General features: G+C 46.0%; 2 protein-coding genes across 3 annotated transcripts in view; one reads left to right on the forward strand and one right to left on the reverse strand.

Moving 5' to 3' along the window:
• The window catches only part of INTS8 (integrator complex subunit 8), a 44,770-nt gene extending 28,702 nt beyond the window's left edge, over positions 1-16,068 (forward strand). Inside the window, exons 21-27 of the mRNA XM_019550670.1 lie at positions 3,699-3,817; positions 6,801-6,904; positions 10,883-10,933; positions 14,913-14,986; positions 15,068-15,132; positions 15,504-15,547; positions 15,790-16,068. Coding sequence (XP_019406215.1) covers positions 3,699-3,817; positions 6,801-6,904; positions 10,883-10,933; positions 14,913-14,986; positions 15,068-15,132; positions 15,504-15,547; positions 15,790-15,906 — 574 coding nt within the window. The 3' untranslated portion in view covers positions 15,907-16,068. The remainder of the gene's footprint in view (positions 1-3,698; positions 3,818-6,800; positions 6,905-10,882; positions 10,934-14,912; positions 14,987-15,067; positions 15,133-15,503; positions 15,548-15,789) is intronic.
• A 52-nt stretch (positions 16,069-16,120) lies between these two features.
• The window catches only part of CCNE2 (cyclin E2), an 18,673-nt gene continuing 15,722 nt past the window's right edge, over positions 16,121-19,071 (reverse strand). For both annotated transcript variants that reach the window (XM_019550688.1, XM_019550681.1), the window contains exon 11: positions 16,121-17,505. In XM_019550688.1, the coding sequence (XP_019406233.1) occupies positions 17,404-17,505 (102 nt within the window). In that variant the 3' untranslated portion in view covers positions 16,121-17,403. The remainder of the gene's footprint in view (positions 17,506-19,071) is intronic.

Here is a 19,071-nt window from a genome sequence, read left to right on the forward strand (position 1 = left end):
TTGCTCCCTGCAGGACCGGACCAGTGCAGAATAATCCTCCTTGGAGGTGAATCCCATCCTCCATCCTTTGTAGGCCTTTCTTTTTAGCCTCAGGAGGTCTGCTAGATCCCGGGTAGTTAAAGTCTCCCATGACAACCATGCACTGAGAGCATCCAGCCTTAGCCAGCTCCCTGGCAAATTCCTGGTCCAGCTCTTGTCTCTGGTTGGGAGGTCTGTAGTAGATTCCTACCATTAAGGCCTCCGTTGTCACATTCCCCATGTATCTTAACCCAGAGAGATTCCAGTCATCCTTCCTGAGCGCAAATGTCAATTTGCAGGGATGTGTAGCTCTCCTTGACGTACAGAGCTACACTCTCACCTCTTTTATCTGTACAATCTCACCTGTAGAGGGTATAGCCATCTATACAAGTGGCCCAGTCATAGGTGGAGTCCCACCAGGTCTGTGTTATCTGTGTGAGGTCACAGTCATTCTTGTTTATTAGGAGCACCAGTTCCTTCTGTTGTATTCCCCAAGTTCCTGGCGTTGGTGTGCAGGCAGGTAAGTGTCCCACTGGGGGGCCCCTGCCTTCCCTACAGATGGTTCCAGGGCTAGAGTAGAGGTGTGTTCCCTTAAGTGCCTTAGCCTGCTGGATTTAGAAAGATTGCCCAGTGGGCTTGCAGTGGCACTAATCCCCACATCCCCTGGCAGGCTTAGTTTAAAGCCTGGTCAAGCAGGTCAGCCACTCTGGCTAAGAAGAGCCTCTTCCCCAGTAGAGTGAGGTAGAAGCGATCTCTCACCAGCGGATCACTGCCTCTCTCACCAAAGGGCAGACTGATCATGGAAGCCAGAGCCTTCACAATGACACCAGCATCACAGTCTTTGGTTGACTGCCTCAACCCGTCTCTTTCCTTCTCAGCCCGTGACCCACAACTGGGATGAGCGAGGAAAAGGCCACCTGCACCCCAGTCCCCTAAGCGTCACTCCCAGAGCCCTGTAGTCTCTCATGACCCGCCTGGGATTGCTCTGAGCCGTGTCATTCGTGCCCACATGGATAAGGAGCATAGGGTAGCAGTTGGACAGCCAGATGTCCTTTCTATGTCCTTGATGTTGCGCCCCCCCCCGGAAGTACCAGACCTCCTGGGCTAGGAGGGCAGGGTGGCAGGTTGCTCCCTCAGTTCCCCTCAGGAGGGAGTCTCCCACAACGACCACTCTGAGTTTTGTCTTAGGGAAAGTAGGGGTGGGTGATCCTCCCTTGCCTGCAGGAGCTGGCATCTCTGCAGGCTCTACTGGGGCTGCAAGAGGTTTGTACCTGTTGCAAAGTCCCAGCAGGGCGGGGACCTTTGTGTGGTGGGCCTTGAGGCCCTTGACCACCTTGGTCCAACTCCCTGGCTGGACAGTGTGGGAGATCCCCGAGTCCTCCCTTGTCCTGGAAGGTGACCTTGTCCTCTCTCCGCCTCCAGGGGGTGAAGGGCCTGGCAGTAGGAGTCTATCTCCTGCTTACCATCCCTGATGGCACTCAGTCTCTGGACTGCAGCCTGGAGCTCCTCTGTCTGGTGCCGCAGAGACTCCAAAGTGGAGCAAACCTCGCAAGGGGAGGTGGCCATGCTCCCAGTCCTGTGAGCCTAGAAAGGTGCCAGGCAGCCCCCCACAGCCAAAAGCCAAGGGCTCAGTCTGTGTGGAGCCCAGAACCATGGGCTCCATCTGGATGGAGACCTCTGAGGTGCCGGAGGGGAAGCCGCAGACTCCGAGGGGATCTTCGGGGTGCGGCGTGTGTCCATCTGCATTGTGCTACTGGTAGGCCGGCTACTGATGGGACTACCTTCCCTGGGGCTCACTGGCAGGGCCTCGGGTCCTCCTGCACACCCTTCTATGCAAACTCATGCACCGGACCCAGAAGAGCGTGCCTGTTCGCGCATCCTGTTCATGAGGCTCCGGTCGTACGGCTCCCTGGGAGGCTGGGTGAAGTAGGAGCCAGGCAAGGGTGGGGCCTGACCCTCCTCAGGTCCACTCGGCTGCCTCCCTGCTGGGCTACATCCCTTCTACCATGGGCCCCTGCTTAACTGCCGGCAGGTTGGGGCCCGTTGGGGGTCCTGGGGTCTCTTGGGGGTGGGGGGGTCCCGGGTCCTTGGGCTCACGGGGATGCAACAGGCTTTCACCTGTCTTTCTCACACTGGAGCCGGGACCCAAGTGTACGACTGTGTTTCCTCAATTTCTAAGAAAAATGACCAGATTTACTCAAGTATAAGACAAGATTTTTTCCTCCAGTCAGCAGTGAGGGGGAAGCCCCTCATATTTGTATGCGAAGCAGAAGGGGGAACAGGCAGCTGCTGCTGCTCTGACTCCTGACCCTGAGTTCAGGTCAGGGCCAGAGTCATATCCACTGTAGTCTTCTGCCCCTTCTCTGCTTTCCCTCTGCAGCTTCTGCTCCCCGCTCTATCCCTCCCCCTTACTCAGATGCAGCTTGTCTCCTGCACTGCTGGGGCTAGGGTCTCTCATGGGCACAGTGCATATGGAAACACCTTCCCCTGACCCAGCCAGTCATCAGCATCAGCACTGCTGCATGGCCAGGCAAGGGCTGAGCTTCCATATGTGCTTTGGGATGGAGCAGGAGAGAGGAAGGAGCAGAGACGGGGAGCAGTGAGGGGGTAGAAACTGGGGTGGAGGGGGGAGAAGGGAAGAGGCAGAGACTGGAAGGGGCACAGGCTATATGCAGCTGGGAGTAGGAGGTACATGTAGCAAGGGGGCAGGAAAGCTATGGGGGGGGAAAAATGTGGGTGAAAGAGAGCAAGGGAACTACCTGACCCCTCCCACCCCACCGCTATAGCAGTGCAAGGGTGGGATTTGAGACATCTTTTCAATACTTAGAGTCTACACTTGGAACGTCATAGCAAATGTATACATTTTGCATAAATATAATCTAATAATTGGGATGTTTTCTTGTATTCAGGGTTATTTTATATTTGAACAAATGCAGGACTATTTACACTATCTAGGGACAAGCAAACTGACCCACACAGACTCCTTCCTAAGTCAGCAGCAAATCAGATCTTGCCACAAATAGTTCCTTGTTGCTGCTCCTTTTTGATGAAGGCTGTTGAACTGTGATTGATGGCTGCTGTATATTGGCATGTGAAAATCATTGGGTCCAGGTGTAGTGCAGTGATTCAAAGGATGTCTCCAAACAGTAAAGGCAGGTTTGTTCACCTGGGGCAGTGAGAGGTTTAATCCCTCTCATGGAATCCCTTCAAGCTCCACTAGCAGAGGCTGTTGAAGAGATGCACTTAAGTCTTTGCATATTCCCATTCCCAGTTTGGGGCACTTTCTGCCTCAGGAGGTTGTCATCTGGGACTGCTCAGACAGGTCTTGGGTGAATCTGAAGCAGTATTGATTTAAAATGCATCTTGTCCAGCTTCTTACAATGAGACCCGAGACAAGGACCAGCCAGCCCTATTGGAGGCTCTTGTGATGTCAGTCACAGATGCTGCTCTATATTTTTGTCCTAAATCTGTACTTGATGTACCTGCCATGGCTCATTACAGCAGGTGAATAGGGTAACATAAAGTTAACACTTAAACTGGGGTAAATCTTTTATTGTGGTTCCTTTTTATCTTTCAGTTTTATTGATATGTAACATAAATTTGTTTTTAAAATGAGATTTGAAACTAGGTTGTTTTGTTTAAATGCAGTATTAATATGATCCATATACTTCTTTCTGTAGCCTCCAATCAGTGGATTTTGAAGCGGTAGCTGTTACAGTAAAAGAGCTGGTCAATTATGCACTGACTATAAATGCAAACAACCACTTCTGGCTAATTATCCAGGCAGATATTTATTTTGGTAAGTGCATCTGACATCCCTTTAGGCAGCAGGTATGGGCATGTACATGTGCACCATGCTTTTGCCTTTAGACTTACTTGTCCATGTGTGTCTTGAACAAAGTCTGGAGGGGAGTGAAACTTTACTGATCTGTTTATCAAAAGAAACTTATACAGAGCTTTTCCAAACAGTGAGGTCTTTGGATGCAGTCATAAAAGTGGTTTGGCATGAACAAACCCTGATTCTCCTCTCCTATCCCTGTCCTGTGCTCCATTGAAGAGAGTGAGACTTCATGAATGGATTATTCAGACTTTTACCTAAGATTGGAGAGGGGGTGGGGGAGCAGTATAATACAAACAGATGTAATTTTAGTTGCAGATCTTCAATACTAGGGAAACCCCAGGTGAACCAGTTGTTAATGTTTCCACCTGTCTGTAGACATGAGTAAACATTTGTATTCAGGTGTCATAGAAAATAAACATAGTTCTTCTGAGGCCAGGTGCATAGTAGGCTCATAGCGAGTAACTCTCTGCCTAGTCTGACATATGGCTTTAAGAATGACTTTTGTGACCCCAGTTAGCCTGCTGTTTGCCAGCTAGATTGTGATAGGAGGAGTGGAAGACAAAATTCTTGAAATTCTTCTTTGGAAGCTAGGGCAGTGCTCCTGGCTGCCCAGAATGGGAGTAGTTAGGAGGGCATCAGTCATGTGTCATTCTAGAACCAGTGTCCTAATCTGTTAAGCAACATGGTACTCGGCTTCAGTGGTTCTTATTTGGCTACGGCATTACCAGACCAGAGAGGATTTAGTGTATTATGGATCCTGGGTGCTCCCTGAAGTGAATGAGCACTGCTGTTAGAGGTTCAGCTATTAGCTGAAGTAGCCTGGCTGCATGTGGTCCAGAGGCTTGGAAGGGAAAGCTGCCTTGACACTACTCCTCTCATCCCTTTTTGGCTTGGTGCTTATCCTGCCTTCTCAGCAGGCTGCTGGGCATAAGATTTGGGCCATAAGGCAATTCTGACTTCTATGGTGGTATTTAAGGAGAGGTCACAAATTTCCCCTGCACTTTCATTTGGAGGTAGGAGACTAGTTTTCAAATCCCCATTCTGATATGGAGCAGAGCTGTGAACCCCAACATTCCACATCTCACCAGAGTGTCTCATTGCCCAACTTTTCTCATATTGTACAGCACCAAAGGGTCTCTCCTGTTGAAAGGTATTCCACTTTCTGGAATATTCATTGGACCAGAGATGTCTTCTAGAATCTAGTAGTTTGGGATGTGGGATCTCAGAGCTCTGCTCCAGTATTTATCTAGTTATACAAAGGAAGAATGCTTCATCAGGATGACTCAGAGGTTCATCCCAGATGCCCTGATGGGTGTTCTAATCACCACGCTACAGTATTGAGAAACCTTGATTTAAATCTTTACTCAGTGCACAGAGTGGGGATTCAAATCTGGGTCGAGTCAGGGCTAGAGCATGGGGTAGACCTAGGGCTGTTACTTAATAAATAATGAATGTAAATGTTATGCTGTCCAACCCCCCGATCTTCCTCCCCTCATCCTAATCTTATCTCCAGTTATCTGTTGTATAAGGCCTGATCAGGTAGGTGTTGCTAATGGATTGTATCCCCACATGAAGGCAGAGTCCTACTGGTGGGTGGTGTCAGGATCATGTGGTTGTTCACATGCCTACTGGCAGAAACGTGGCTGAATCTTGAAAATGCCAAAGTACCTACAACTGAGCAAGGGTGTGTTTGCATTTCTCTTCCTTCTAAGTCCCAAATCACAAGTAGCTGAGGAATTCTTTGGAAGCTAGGGCAATGCCCTTAGCTGCTCAAAACTGGGATAGTCAGGAGGGTGGCTGTGTGTCATCCTAGAACCAGTGTCCCAGTCTGTTAGGTGAGTAAATAACATTGTGGAACAGCGATGGGAGATTTAAATTTATTAATTCAGCTGCAGTGTTTTGCACTTTTTGTCTCTGCTGTTCTGCACTTTTGCAGCAGACTGATTAGTTTGAACTGAATTAGTGCAGGGAGATGCTTGTAAGATTTTCTTGAAGCTCTTGTGTGGGAGGCATCATTGAAGGCATACATACATTCTTTACTGTGAACAGGTTACCAGAGTCCAAAAGCAGTAGCCTGATTTCCAGCTTTATATTCTTGTTTTCACCCCTGTACCTGAGCTGCCACTTGACTTGCTCTGGATGCTGTAAAGCTTATCCAAGGGCACCAGCCTGCCATGCAGCTTCTAACTTCTTTGCTAAGTCTCACTGCTTTATTCCATGTGCCTGGATGTAGCTAGTGGTAAAAAGCAAAATGTTTGAGTTCTGGATCTATGGTGACATTTCCTGGCTGGCCTTCCAGTTCAGGGAGCAGCATGTTGTGCTTTCAATTTGGAAGCCCAGGGTGTGGCAGAGGAGTCACTTAGTAAAGCAGGTAAGTTTCCCTGATGTTGGCAGACAAAGAGGTTAGAACTGAACTGATCTTTTTGATCTCCCAAAGCCCATCAGAACAAGTGCGTGAAAATGCCTTTGTTTGCTGGTGGGCTGGGCAGCACCTGGCTACTAGTATGCTGACCATGTTCCCAGGCTGTGCCTCTGGCATGCTATGCTGCTCCCTGCAGACCAGTGATACTAATCAGTCCACTTGCAGCAGTGCATGAACATGGCTGTCCTGCTGCCAGTTGAAGAGGCAGCCTGCATGACAGCCTAGCGTGCTTATGGATGCAGCTGCTAGACCCAGGAAGTTTTCCCATGGAGAGACAGCCTACCTCACAGGTGCATCAGGTCCTCAGAACAGCGTGTCTTGCCACATGCAGCCCTGTGGTTCATACTTTGATACATCAATAAAACAAATCCTCTTCCAAGTAGAATTAATTTACAGTAAACTTTGGTTTGTCACCATTTGTCTATGTGAATAATCTTCTAAACCCTGCAAGTCATTACGTTGAAATTACTAGATTTCATTTCTGATTTTACTCTGGTTCTCTTTTTTTCCCCACTATAGCAACAAATCAGTATTCAGCGGCTCTACATTATTACCTTCAGGCAGGAGCAGTGTGCTCCGATTTCTTCAATAAAATGGTACCACCTGATGTATTCACAGACCAGGTGAATTTATGTTTGGATTTAGATGCTTACTATGTTAAAACATCATGTACAGCTGGACACTGCTAGGAGATGGGGTCTCGCCTGATCACTAGAGGTGCATTGATACAGCAGTCCATATCGTATCAGCACTGATAAAAGGAAAATTAACATTATTGGTACTCTCCTTTTTTTTTTGGCTGACATGACCAATGTTAAATGCTGCTTACATGCACAGTCACAGCATGCATGCAGCCTGCCCAGCACCTTTGAGAGCAGCATCTGGCTGGTAAGTCTGTTGTGGGGGGTGGGCCTGTGAGGGAAAGGGGGGAGGCAGATTGAGGCCCCTGTGGTGAGGGAGGAAGTGGGGCTGAGGCGTGGTATGAAGCCATGAGCAGCTCCTCCGGGAGGCACAGTGGGGGCACATGCCTCCCCGCAATCTGGGCATGGAGCAAGGGGGTGCTGCTGCTATAGGCTGGGGTTGAAGGCAGTGTCAGGCTCTTCCTGGTGTGGGGGCTGGGCCAGGTATGCACTTGGAGTGGGTAGTGGTGGTGCTGGGAGGGGGGCTACCACCCCATAGCCCCACCTCCTGCCACCACCCAGCCTGAGCATAGCCCGCGCCCAGCCACACACCCCCACCCCCATCGCCACCTAGGAAGAGCCTACACCGCCTGCAGCAGCAGCCTGTCCTCTCCCTGCGTACAGCTCTGGGGGGTTCGTGGCCCCCCGTGGCTCTCCCAGGGGTGCGTGCAGCGGCAGGAGCTGCCTATGCCAGAACTAGCTACTCATGGCTCCATCCCAGCCCCTCATCCTTCCTCACCACAGGGACCTCGATCTTCCCCCCTCCCCCTGCAACAAACTTACCACCCAGATGCTGCTCTCCAAGCTGCCAGGCTGCATATCGGCAGTCAGATCAGTATCAGCCAATATGACTCATTAATAATTGGCTATTGGTATCAGCCCGAAGAATCTTTATCAGTGCATCCCTACTGACTACGTAAGTTGTTGTAGTTTAGTCAGGAATCTTAGGTTTAGTCTGAGATGATCCTGCCTTGAGCAGGAGCTAGACTAGATGACCTTGTGAGGTCGCTTCCAGCCCTGCTTTCCTATGATCCATCATACGCAGATTGTGTGAATGTGTCTGTACATGTATCTTTTGAAATAGCTAACTGTAACTGTCTTAATTAACATAGACCAATCTATTTCCTCTGCTGTTTGAAGCTCAGAAGTCCCCTCAGCACAGACACTTTTTTTTGTTGAGTACAAGTCAAAGGAGGAGTCAGCATTAAGACTCCTGATGGAGAAAGTATTGAATGATCTTGGATTTGTATGTCCCTGAGTAGAATTTTGAGAATAGTTAAGCGAACCTTAACCATATGTAGATGTGTTATGTTTAAATAAAGTGTGAACCAAGATCTAGTGGTGATGGGATCTCTTCTGTAGCTGCTTAATCCTGAGTGTGGATTGTATATATCAGTGGTTCTCAACCTTTTAAGACTCAAGGCACCCTTGGATAACTTCTCAAAATGTAGTGGCACCCCATTTAAAGACTAATTAATTTCTTAAAGTGCTTACCTTCCTGCACCTTCTGGTACCTTTAAAGAGATTGCAAGGGTGCCCTGCCCACCCTGCCATCCCATGAGAGCAAAGTGGGTGGGGAGCTTCAGGGGGATGGGTATTAGACCCCTGAAGGAGGCAGAAGGTGGTACCAGTGGCCACTGGTGACAGGGACAGAACTCTTCTGTGTCTGCACTTTCCATGGTCTGCCCCCTACATGCACTTTGGGGACTTCAGTGCCAGTGCCTAGAGCCACCACTTGCAGCCTCTCCCATCAGCCCTGAGAGCACAGGAGGAACAGAGGAAGGAGCTGGGCTGAGCAAGGAGCATGCTGCTCAGAGCATAAGGGTGGTTTATGCAGGAGTTGTGCTGCTTACCACATGTCTCCTCTTTCAGGGGTGCACTACGGTACCCTGGTTGAGAATCGCTGGAGTAAATAGGTGTATGGGGAAAAGTTGATTCCCTGGAACTGAGCTCCATGTTACAGTTGGCTGCTGCCTTTTGGCACAATTAGATTTTTCATCTCGCTGGGGAGTGCTCAGGTGAACAAAGGTGTCCTTCCGCCTGGCCTAAATGTGTTGAATTTAAGGAACCTTTACTGGTGACCTTTGGGGAAGGTGTTCCAAAGCCAAGGTCTTCTCAGCACAAAGGCCCCATAGCATTTCACCTGCATTATATTTATTGTAGCAAATAGTTACCCTTTCTATGGTGTACCCTGGAAAAAAAGTTGAGTCTGCTTTGGCTATGTAAGAAGGATCTTTTTCATTCAGTGCCATAGAAAATTCTTGTGAAATGCTGAATCCCGTGTCTATTAGGGCTGTGTGACATTTTGCCTGCAGTTTCATTTCAACTTGTTTTGAGCTCAAAACAGCTAAATCAAAACAAAGAGCTTGGAAACAGCCTCGAAATGAAACAAGGCAAGTTGAAATGTTTTGAAATTTTCAAAATGTTTCGAGTTTCGAAGCTCAAGCTGGGCTTGCCTGCAGGGAAACGAACTAAAGGAAGGAGAGGGAGGGGGAAGGGTGGGGGCCGGAGTACTCTCATTATTGACTGTCATCCTTTCCTGAGGTCCCTTCCAACTCAGTGCTCTGGGGGAGGGATGGAAAAACTGCATAAAAGGCAGTATTGTTTGAACTGCCCTGCTTTCGGCCTTGGTGTCAGTTAAGTGAGGGCACACCTTAACACACACACACAGTCACCCACCCATGTCATGAGTTTTGCCTGCCAGCAGCCAGAGGTGCAGGGCCCCAGAAGCCCCTGCACCTGTCTCCTTGAAACTTGGCAGGCTTCGTGGCCTCAGCAGGAGCTACTGTTCCTGCAAGTTTCATCCAAATCGGGCCAGAAATGACAGTTACAGGCTGTTTCGAGATTCTCTATTATAGCCTATGGGCAAAACGTTGAAACAGCAAAAATGTTTCAACTAAACGAAATGGAATAGCGGTTTTGAATAGAAACAAAATGCTGTTCTGTTGTAATGTCGAAACAGAACGATGCCGTTTTGCAAAGCCCTCTTGTCTATGCAGCGTCAGCCTGGTCTCCTCTGTTGACTTGTCTTTAGTGTTCCAGTATTTCAGATGTTAATCATAAGACTGTTTATAGAATTGTGATAAGGAGCAGTGGGGGAACTGCCTGTCAGTCACTGTAGTCAGTAGAACAGTGATTCTTGGCCAGGGTTCTGCAGCACCCTGAGGTGCCTTGAGATCCTTTTAACGGTGCCCATGATTTGCACACTGTTAGGTGTGCAAACACCTACACATAACTTGCAAGATAAACACAGATTTCAAATAAGGAATTCATAGCATCATATATGTTCTGACCCGTTATGGTCTTACCCAGTTCTTTGCAACAGAAGAATTGCTCTCTTATTTTTCTGCAATCAAAGAACATGTGAAAACTAAGCTGGCATTTTCTGAGGGATGCCTTGAGTCTAAAAAGGTTGAGAACCACTGCAGTAGGAGATCATGGCTTTGCCATGACCCACCTGGACCTAAAGGAGAGTGATTAAATTTTTCCCTGGTTTGGAGATTTAGAAGCCAGCTGGGTTCATACATGTATTGAGACAAGCAAATAGCTAACTTTAGTTTAAGGGTATGGGGGAGTGGGGTAGACAGGGAGCCAGGGCTAGGTTATCACAGTCCTGTTATCACTTCTACAACAGAAAAGCCATGTTTTTCACATCACTTTATGTGAGATTAGGTTGAAGGGTTCCATGGATCTAAGGAGTAACCCATTTTGGGGCAGGGACCTTCTAAAATATGGCTAGGATGTTTTGATGCACTGCAGAGCAAGTACTCAGTATACGAAGGGAGGGGGGTGCATCTTGCAGATAATATATGCTGTTCTCCAGTTCTTCAAGGATACGTTGTCATTATGTGCTTAATGTAAACATCAGATTCTGGAAGATACGTCATAATTGTCCTCTGCATTTTTTTTTTTGTACCTTAGGTGATAAAAAGAATGATAAAATGCTGCTCTTTGCTCAACTGCCATACCCAGGTAAGAGAGTAATCGGGCACCAGCCTCATATAGACCTATTCATTTTTAAGTCAAACATTTTGACAAGGAGAGAGCAAACTTTGACTTCAAAATCAAGGTGTCAATGTAAAAGCTGCTCTGGGTTCATAATTCTGCAATGAGAATGTAGTGGTAGAGCCTCCAAAGGAGCAGTAAAAACGCTGATGTTGACTGAAGCTTACTGAGAAAAAATACCCTGCCCAGTTTTTATGTTCTTTTGTTTAAATTCAGAGCTCCTTATACTCCCAGTTCCTCAAAAAAACCAAAACAAAAAGCAAAAAAACCCCACCACTCCCTCCCCTCAAAGAACAAGGGCTGATATAGAAACTAAGTACAACATGTTCCATTTGTGCATACATGTTCTTACTGTGTAAAGGCTTAATTAACTGAACTGCGTAACAGTCATAGTGTCACTGCCAACTTGTTGCTGTTGCTTATCTGTGGAAAAAGCTACCATATACCCACTTCTCTTTTTCCCCAAAATCAACTGGGGAAAATGGGGGTACAGCTATGTGAGGGAAGAAGACTCCTTTTCAGGAAATTTGGCGGCGCAGAGTGGTGGCAGTGGCAATTGTAATGCTGCCACCACTCTCTCCCCAACCCCTACCACTGGATCAGAACTGTGTGAATGATTGATCTGCAGCTGCACTCAGTGCACTGGGTCTAACCCAGCTTACAGCTCAGGGCCCGGCATGTGGCTCCACAGCTAGTGATTGAAGTCTGGGACCCAGTACAGCCTTGGAGCCTCTAAGCTGGATTAGGCCAGCCCTGCTACATGGCATGTTGAATCAGGTGCATAGTCCCCAGCCTTGGAGACCCTAGACTCTGGGCAGTCCAAAAATAACTGTGTCATTTATAGTCGACGGGAGCCAATCGTCTCGGTGCACTGTGACCAGTGGGATCCCACAAGGCTCTGTCCTAGGGCCCGTACCATTTAGCATCTTCATCAATGACGTGGGCATTGGTGTCAGAAGCAGACTGGCCAAGTTTGCTGATGACACCAAACTTGCTGACGACACCATTCTTAACAGACTGGCTGACAGCAACATCCTGAGGGATAATAGCCAGCATGGGTTTGTTGCAGGTAGGTCTTGCTTGACCAATCTCATTTCCTTTTATGACCAGGTGACCTATCACCTGGACAAGGGAGAAGAGATTGATGTCATATATCTTGACTTCAAGTTTGCCAATGATACCAAACTCTGGGGTAAAGCATCCACACCTGAGACAGGAGGGTGATTGATCCAGGCAGATCTTGACAGGGTTATGAAATGGACAGACGAGAACCTGAAGGTGGTCAACACCGAAAAATGCAAGGACCTCCTCTGTGGGAGGAAAAACCTGAAGCATGCTTATAGGCTGGGTAGTGCTACACTGGTTAGCACTACAGATGAAAGGGACTTGGGGGTCATGGTTGACCACAAGATGAACATGAGCCTTCAATGTGATACTGTGGCTAGTAAAGCAAGCAGAACACTGGCTTGCATCCATAGATGCTTCTCAAGCAAGTCCCAGGACTTCATTCTCCTGTTGTACGTGGCCTTGGTGAGGCCGCAGCTGAAGTACTGCATCCAGTTTTGGACTCCACAATTCAAAAGGGATGTGGAGAAGCTTGAGAGAGTCCAGAGGAGAGCCACACGCATGATCAGAGGTCAGGATAACAGACCTTATGAAGAGAGGCTGAGAGCCAGGGGACTCTTCAGCCTGGAAAAGTGCAGGCTCAGGGGTGATCTATAAGTTTATCAGGGGTGCTCACCAGGATCTGGGGGAAGGTCTGTTCATCAGAGCATTTCAAGGGATGACGAGGTCGAATGGTCACAAACTCCTCCGTGGCCGTTTTAGGCTGGACATAAGAAAGAACTTCTTCACAGTCCGAGCCCCCAGGGTTTGGAATAGACTGCCAGTGGAGGCGGTTCAAGCACCCACTTTGAATGCCTTCAAGATGCATTTGGATGTTTATCTTGCTGGGATCCTATGATCCCTGCTGACTTCCTGCCCCTGGGACAGGTGTCTGGATTCGATTATCCTCCAGGGTCCTTTCCAGCCAAAATGTCTATGGAAATCTAGTCAGGGGGTGTGTTTATAGTTGAGAAAATATAATATGTGCTACACCTGCTTTGCTTGAAGTACATGGTATTATTCAGCCCTGCTGTCTGCTATCTAACGTAACTTTACTCCAGCTCACTGCCTAGAGATGGTGAAGGGGAAGCAGCTGTCAGAGGACTGTTATTAGAATCTGGAGCTAATCTTAGGGTTGCATGAATAAGGAGCACTGTTTACATTGCCAGATAAGTGCCTATTTTAGGTAAGTAGGCAGACATTTTGGGTAGATGTGTGTGAAACGAGGTTCTTGTCTCACTCAGACAAGGTTCTTTAGGGTGATTGCTGATTCTGTGTAGATATGTATGTTGGTCCCTGAGTTTCTTTTATGTGGTGGTTTGTATTTTACCTTTCTGGATGATCATAATGTCTAAAAAGGAAATGTTGGTGCTGATTGATTTCCATCACAGATTCAGTAATCACCCCTCTCAGACTATCCAGAATGGTAAAATAAAAACCACCATATACAAGAAACCCAGCAATCAACTTAAACACACCAAGAAAGCTGTAATATACAGCCTTGGATACCACTGAACCTTCACTGAGGAGAATAGCGAGGTGACAGTTGCAGGTAATCTCAAAAGGGCTTTCACCCAATAAGGACACTTCTCCAGTGAGAAAGATCATATATTTGAAAGAGCCACCTGGTTATCACATAATTACTGCAGTACAGAAAGAAAATCCCCACAAATCGCATATCATTGATTTTGACAAATCATCCTTCTCTGGAACACGCACCAAAAAAATCTGTCAAAGACAAAAATACTCAATCACCTGTGGGTGCACACTTCTCACAAGACTGTTCTCTCTCTCTAATCTCTCAGTTCTGATCCTTAAAGAGAATTTACAAAACACCTTTTACAGAGGAGCTTATGAACTCTACTTCAGCAACCTACTGGATGCAAAAAAATAATGAACTAAATGCAGCCTTTGGATTTATGGCACATTATAACCTGCCTGATATCTGATAAACCTAGGTAACTTACCTGCGTTTTACCTGCTGCATTCTTCTACCACCAGTTCACCATTTCCCTTTCACTACCCCCAACCTTCTTACACCTATTGTCTTCTACCCCTCTGATTCTCACTGCCACACATTTGAATTTTCACGGAGCTGCGTTTTGGCTTCTGTTCTGTCCAGATCTCACAGTCTGTATGCATGAAGAAGGGTATTTGTGCCCAAAAGTGTGCAACGGACAATTTAATTGGTCTAGTAAAAGATACCACAGCTGCTCAAAGAACCTTGTCTGCCTATGTCCTTAGACCAACATGGCTACAACCAACAACCCTACTTTGGTAAGTGCATAGCCTCTTTTCAGCCCCAAGGCTATGCACGTAACCAGAACAGTAGAGAGGTAGTTCTTGCCAGAGTTGACTCTCTGCACTTGGCAGTCCAGTTTGGTCAGTGACATGTTAGGGATTTGGGCCAGGTCTGTCCCATAAGTGTCTTACTAAAAGGGAAGGAATTGTCAGCCAGACTGAGGATAGGAACCCACTAGTCTCAGATTCTTAGAGAAGGCAAATTACCACTTCCGGTGGTGGGAGAACTGTTCTGTGATTAAATCAACCCTCTCTGGTTAGAGAAGTTCCATATTCCCTTCCCGAGTTCAAGTTTAAAAAAACTTTTGTGTAAAAATTTATTTTAATTAAAAAATAAATAAATAAATAAATAAAAGTTGTGCCCTGTTGTGGTCTTAGAGTAATTCTTCTGTTGCAAAGAACTCAGTTACTGTCCTGTAGTAAAAGGGAAAAAAAGTGAAAACTTAGGAGCTGGCATTGCCTGAGGGGGTGCCTCAAACCCAAGGGATACCTCGAGTCTAATAAGGTTAAGAATTATTGGACTAAATGTTCTCTCTTACAGGTAGCAATTTTATGCCAGTTCCTCAGAGAAATAGACTATAAAACAGCATTTAAAGCATTACAGGAACAAAATAGGTAAGCATTTTATTTACTAAAATATGCACTTAGTATCTTTACACTTTATAACATGGAGGTATTTGATATTCTGCTTTTCAGCCATGATGCCATGGATTCCTACTACGAGTACATCTGGGATGTCACCATTTTGGAATATTTGACATGTATCCTTTGGATTAGAAAGAATTGATACAAAGCAGCTGATAGGGATATGTAGATTTAAAAAAAAAAATACTGCTTTATCATTGGCACATGACTGGTTGTGAATTTCATATTAACAAGCTGAAAATGAGTGTCACTTCACTCTTCAGGGGTCCAAATGATGGGGGTGAAAGAAGATCTTTTTAAGAAACATGCAGTGTGGTATGACTGACTTGTCTGGGAAAGGTTTGCTTTCCTGAAAATACTTGTAACCTAAATCTAATACAAAGTTGTCCTTGCATTTTGATTGGGTATTTTGGAAATTGGCTCTAGGAACTACCCTAGCTGGGATGCATGTATCCACAAGTACTTCCTTTTCTTGACTCTCCTTCAGATCTCCACCATAAGAGAGGAGAGACAGACAAGAGACAGATAGCAGTAAGTTCAAGCTATTCTTGTTGTGGTTGAGGTGCTGTTTTCACCCAAATGCATAGTAGAGGACTAAAAACATGTAAAAGCAAGTATCCCATGGGTGTGTAGTTATAGCAGAGTTCACTTTTGTAGTTGAGTAGTGATGACTAGGGTGATAATGCAGACTGTCATGTAATGTGATATCCTGCTTTGAAATCAGCATTACTAGCAAAAGTTCATTCTTGGTCCTCTCTCATTTGTTTTTAAAGATTAAAGCTATTGGCCAGACAGAACTGAATGCTAGCAATCCAGAGGAAGTATTACAACTTGCTGCACAGAGACGAAAAAAGAAGTTTCTTCAAGCAATGGCAAAACTTTACTTTTAGTCTAATGCTAAAAGAATAAGAGGGTGTAGAATGGAAAACTTCAACACTTTTATTTTTTACTCATTTAAGAGTATTTAAAATTTTTATACAATATTTACAGACTGTGCTCTTTCCTTTTTAGATATGAAATCTTACAATAAAAACCCTTATTTTACAAAACTATACAGAAGGTTGAAAACTTAGTTAATTTCACAATGCTTTTTTTTTTTTTTAAAACAATTTATTTGAAGAAGCAATGAAGTTGGGTAAGGCAATATTAGATCTTAATACAACTTAAGTGTTCATAGAAGCAATTTTGCACACCATGGCAGTAAGTATAGCTTTACACACTAGGAAGTGTTTTGTTTGGTCTACATCAACTTTGTAGTTGATCCACTACTGGACCCCTACTGTGGCTGTCATTATTCCTCCATTTTGAGAAACTCCTTTGCTAGATACTGTCCCTTTTTTATAGAACAAGAGTTAAGCACCTCATGAGCTGAGGTAGTTGAATATTTAAAAGGAGCATACAGTAGTTAATGCTGTTTAAACACTGATAAGACATAACTCTACAGTACATAGTATTTTTCTTCCCAATACTTGTATTTTCCAAGTGGTTGCAGAATATTAATGAGCCAGGTATACGCTTTATATACCTACTCCAGTTCTAACTAAATGTCTATGTTTGAGTCAGTCTTGCTGTCATCATCAAGTAGATTTTTTTCCTTCAAGAACTATTCCAGTTAAAGTTATTTCAGCAGCAATATTTTTAGCTGTACATTTACCTGAGGTCAAAGATAGATGGGAGCTTGAAAACTAAAATTTGCTAGAGCCATCTTTTCAATCTGCCAGTTTACTGGTTTGATCCAAGTGTCGCAATGCATTTAGAATCAGTTATGCATTCAGTCCTTGCACTAAGTAAACTCCACATGGCCCCTGACCCATGTAATCCCTAACCAGTAGGGATCAGACAAACTGGTAGATTTATACCACACAAAGGAAAAAGAAAAAAAAAAAATGGTATTAGTTGAGTTTCTACTTGATCTCTGCTATTTCAAGCGTATCACCATTAGGTAATATGTACAAGCTGCTGTTCCCATCATCCAAAATAACCTTATGGCTATCCCCCATGAAAGTGAATCTGACATGTAAACTGAGTAGGCAGGACTTTTGAAAATGGCTTATTGGACAACAGAAATGAGTTGATGAAATCCATAATTAAACAAATTCATCGTTTAAAATAAGTTCAACTTGGAACACTACTACTGTAGTATCAGTTTAGATCAGCAGGGATCTAGTCCAGCACCCTGTGTGGCAGAGGCATGGCTGGTTTAACAGTTCAGAAAAGCTGCAGTTTGTAGAACAGATTTCCATCCGTTGGTTCAACTCGTCTTTTACTACCATACACATCATGAGTGGCAGGATAGAGTAGCAGGTTAGATTCAGGTTTAGTGTAGGCTTGTACTGAAGCAGTTCTGCTTCTGAAGTTGTTCACATTGTAGGTTATTTCTATAGGCTTCACTTCTTTTCTGTGCTTTTGGGGGGTGTTATTATTCCTCCTGTAGACACTGGGGATAGCTGTCCTAGTGCTGTAGAAGCCTCTCCACTATTAACTTCATCCTGTATAGTCAAAGAAAGGACATGAATCAGTAATGGAGTAAGTATCATCTTAAATAAGCCTTAATACTTATGCCAAATTCTTAATTCAGGGTCTTTTTTTTCCCTACTTGTCCTTAAGTTGCTGAAGCAAAGTTTCTTCAAAAAAGAAGTGAGTCATCTTGATCATTTAAGTTTTAATATCTCTTAGTATGAATAAGTGGTTGACAATGGTCAACACCTGCATGGCACTTATTTCTAGCATTCTAGGTTAAGAGCTGCCCATGCACTTGCTGCAGTCTGAATGAGGCAGGCTCCCTAGTCAGGTGGGAGTCCATGATAACCACTAGGGAGCAGTTTATACCGACTGACTTGCAGCATCACCATGGTAACAGGTAAATAAGGCTTGAAGGGATGTTATGAAGACACTTAGTTCAGCCCCAGGTCCAAGCCATTCTGCTCTTGGGGGGGGAAGGGGAGGAATCTTCAGGAATGAAGGTGTCACAGCCCCTTGGTAGCCTCTTCCAATGCACAAGTTACCTTCATAATGAGATGGTTTATTTCAGATCCAACCTAAAACTTGTCCAGCTGCAATTTAAGACCATTGTTCTTTGTCCCATTTGCAGCAGCCACCACAAGCAGTCTATCACAGGGGTTGGAAACTTGTTTGGGTCAAGTGCTGAAAAACCACTTAACCTGGGCTTAGATGGTGGCATGCCAGGCAGGGGAGCTGCAAGAGACCCATCTGTGTGGTAGTACAGGCCCTGGCCCCTTGCTCCACTGCATGCCTCAAGACACATGTGCAGCTACTTTTCAGCAGTGAGCTTGGCCAGGACTTGGGATTTTGGTGCAGCCACTTGCAGCTGCTGTTGTGAGCAGCCTGGGCTTTTTATACCAGGCAGCTGCAAGCAGCTGCACTAGGGGCCACAGCCCTGGCCTGGCTCATTGCCAGCAGGGGCTGCACATAAGCTTAGGAGGAGCAGGGAAAGGGCTGTGCTGCCCCCAGTCTCTTCATTGTGGGCAGAGGCACATGTGCAACCACCCCAGTGCAGTTATTTGCAGCGGGTCTCACCTGCTGTGAGCAACCCAGGCTGTGGCAGCAGTGGCTGCACCATGTATACCTCAGGGATACATGGCAGGGAAGAGGCATGGGGGCAGAACATCCCAGTGCACCAGTTACAGCCTCCCAGCAGCCTGCCACATCCAGCCCAGACTCTGGGCAGCTACTGCCTGCTACAGAGTCTTGTCTCCTTGCTGTGAGCTGCCTGCTCTCCATGGCTGGCAGGAGCTGCCCAGAGCCTAGGCTGGCTGTGGCATACCAAGCAAAGTGGCCATGCTGTGGCACATGTGCCAGGTGCTGCTGACCCCTAGTCTATCACTATCCTTTGTGTAACCACCTTCCAGGTAGTTGAAGACTTATCAAATTTCTTCCTAGCTTTTTTGTGCAAGTAATTCTGTTCCCCAAAATTCAAGTTTCCCAAACCTCTAATCATGTGTTGCTTTTGCTGAACTCTATCCAATTTGTCCACATCTTTCTTGAAGTGTAGTGCCCCAAACTGGGCAGTAATCCAGGTGAGCTCTGAGTGGGTA

Source organism: Crocodylus porosus, unplaced genomic scaffold (assembly GCF_001723895.1).
Source record: "Crocodylus porosus isolate Cpor-Errol unplaced genomic scaffold, CroPor_comp1, whole genome shotgun sequence".
Taxonomy (NCBI): domain Eukaryota; kingdom Metazoa; phylum Chordata; order Crocodylia; family Crocodylidae; genus Crocodylus; species Crocodylus porosus.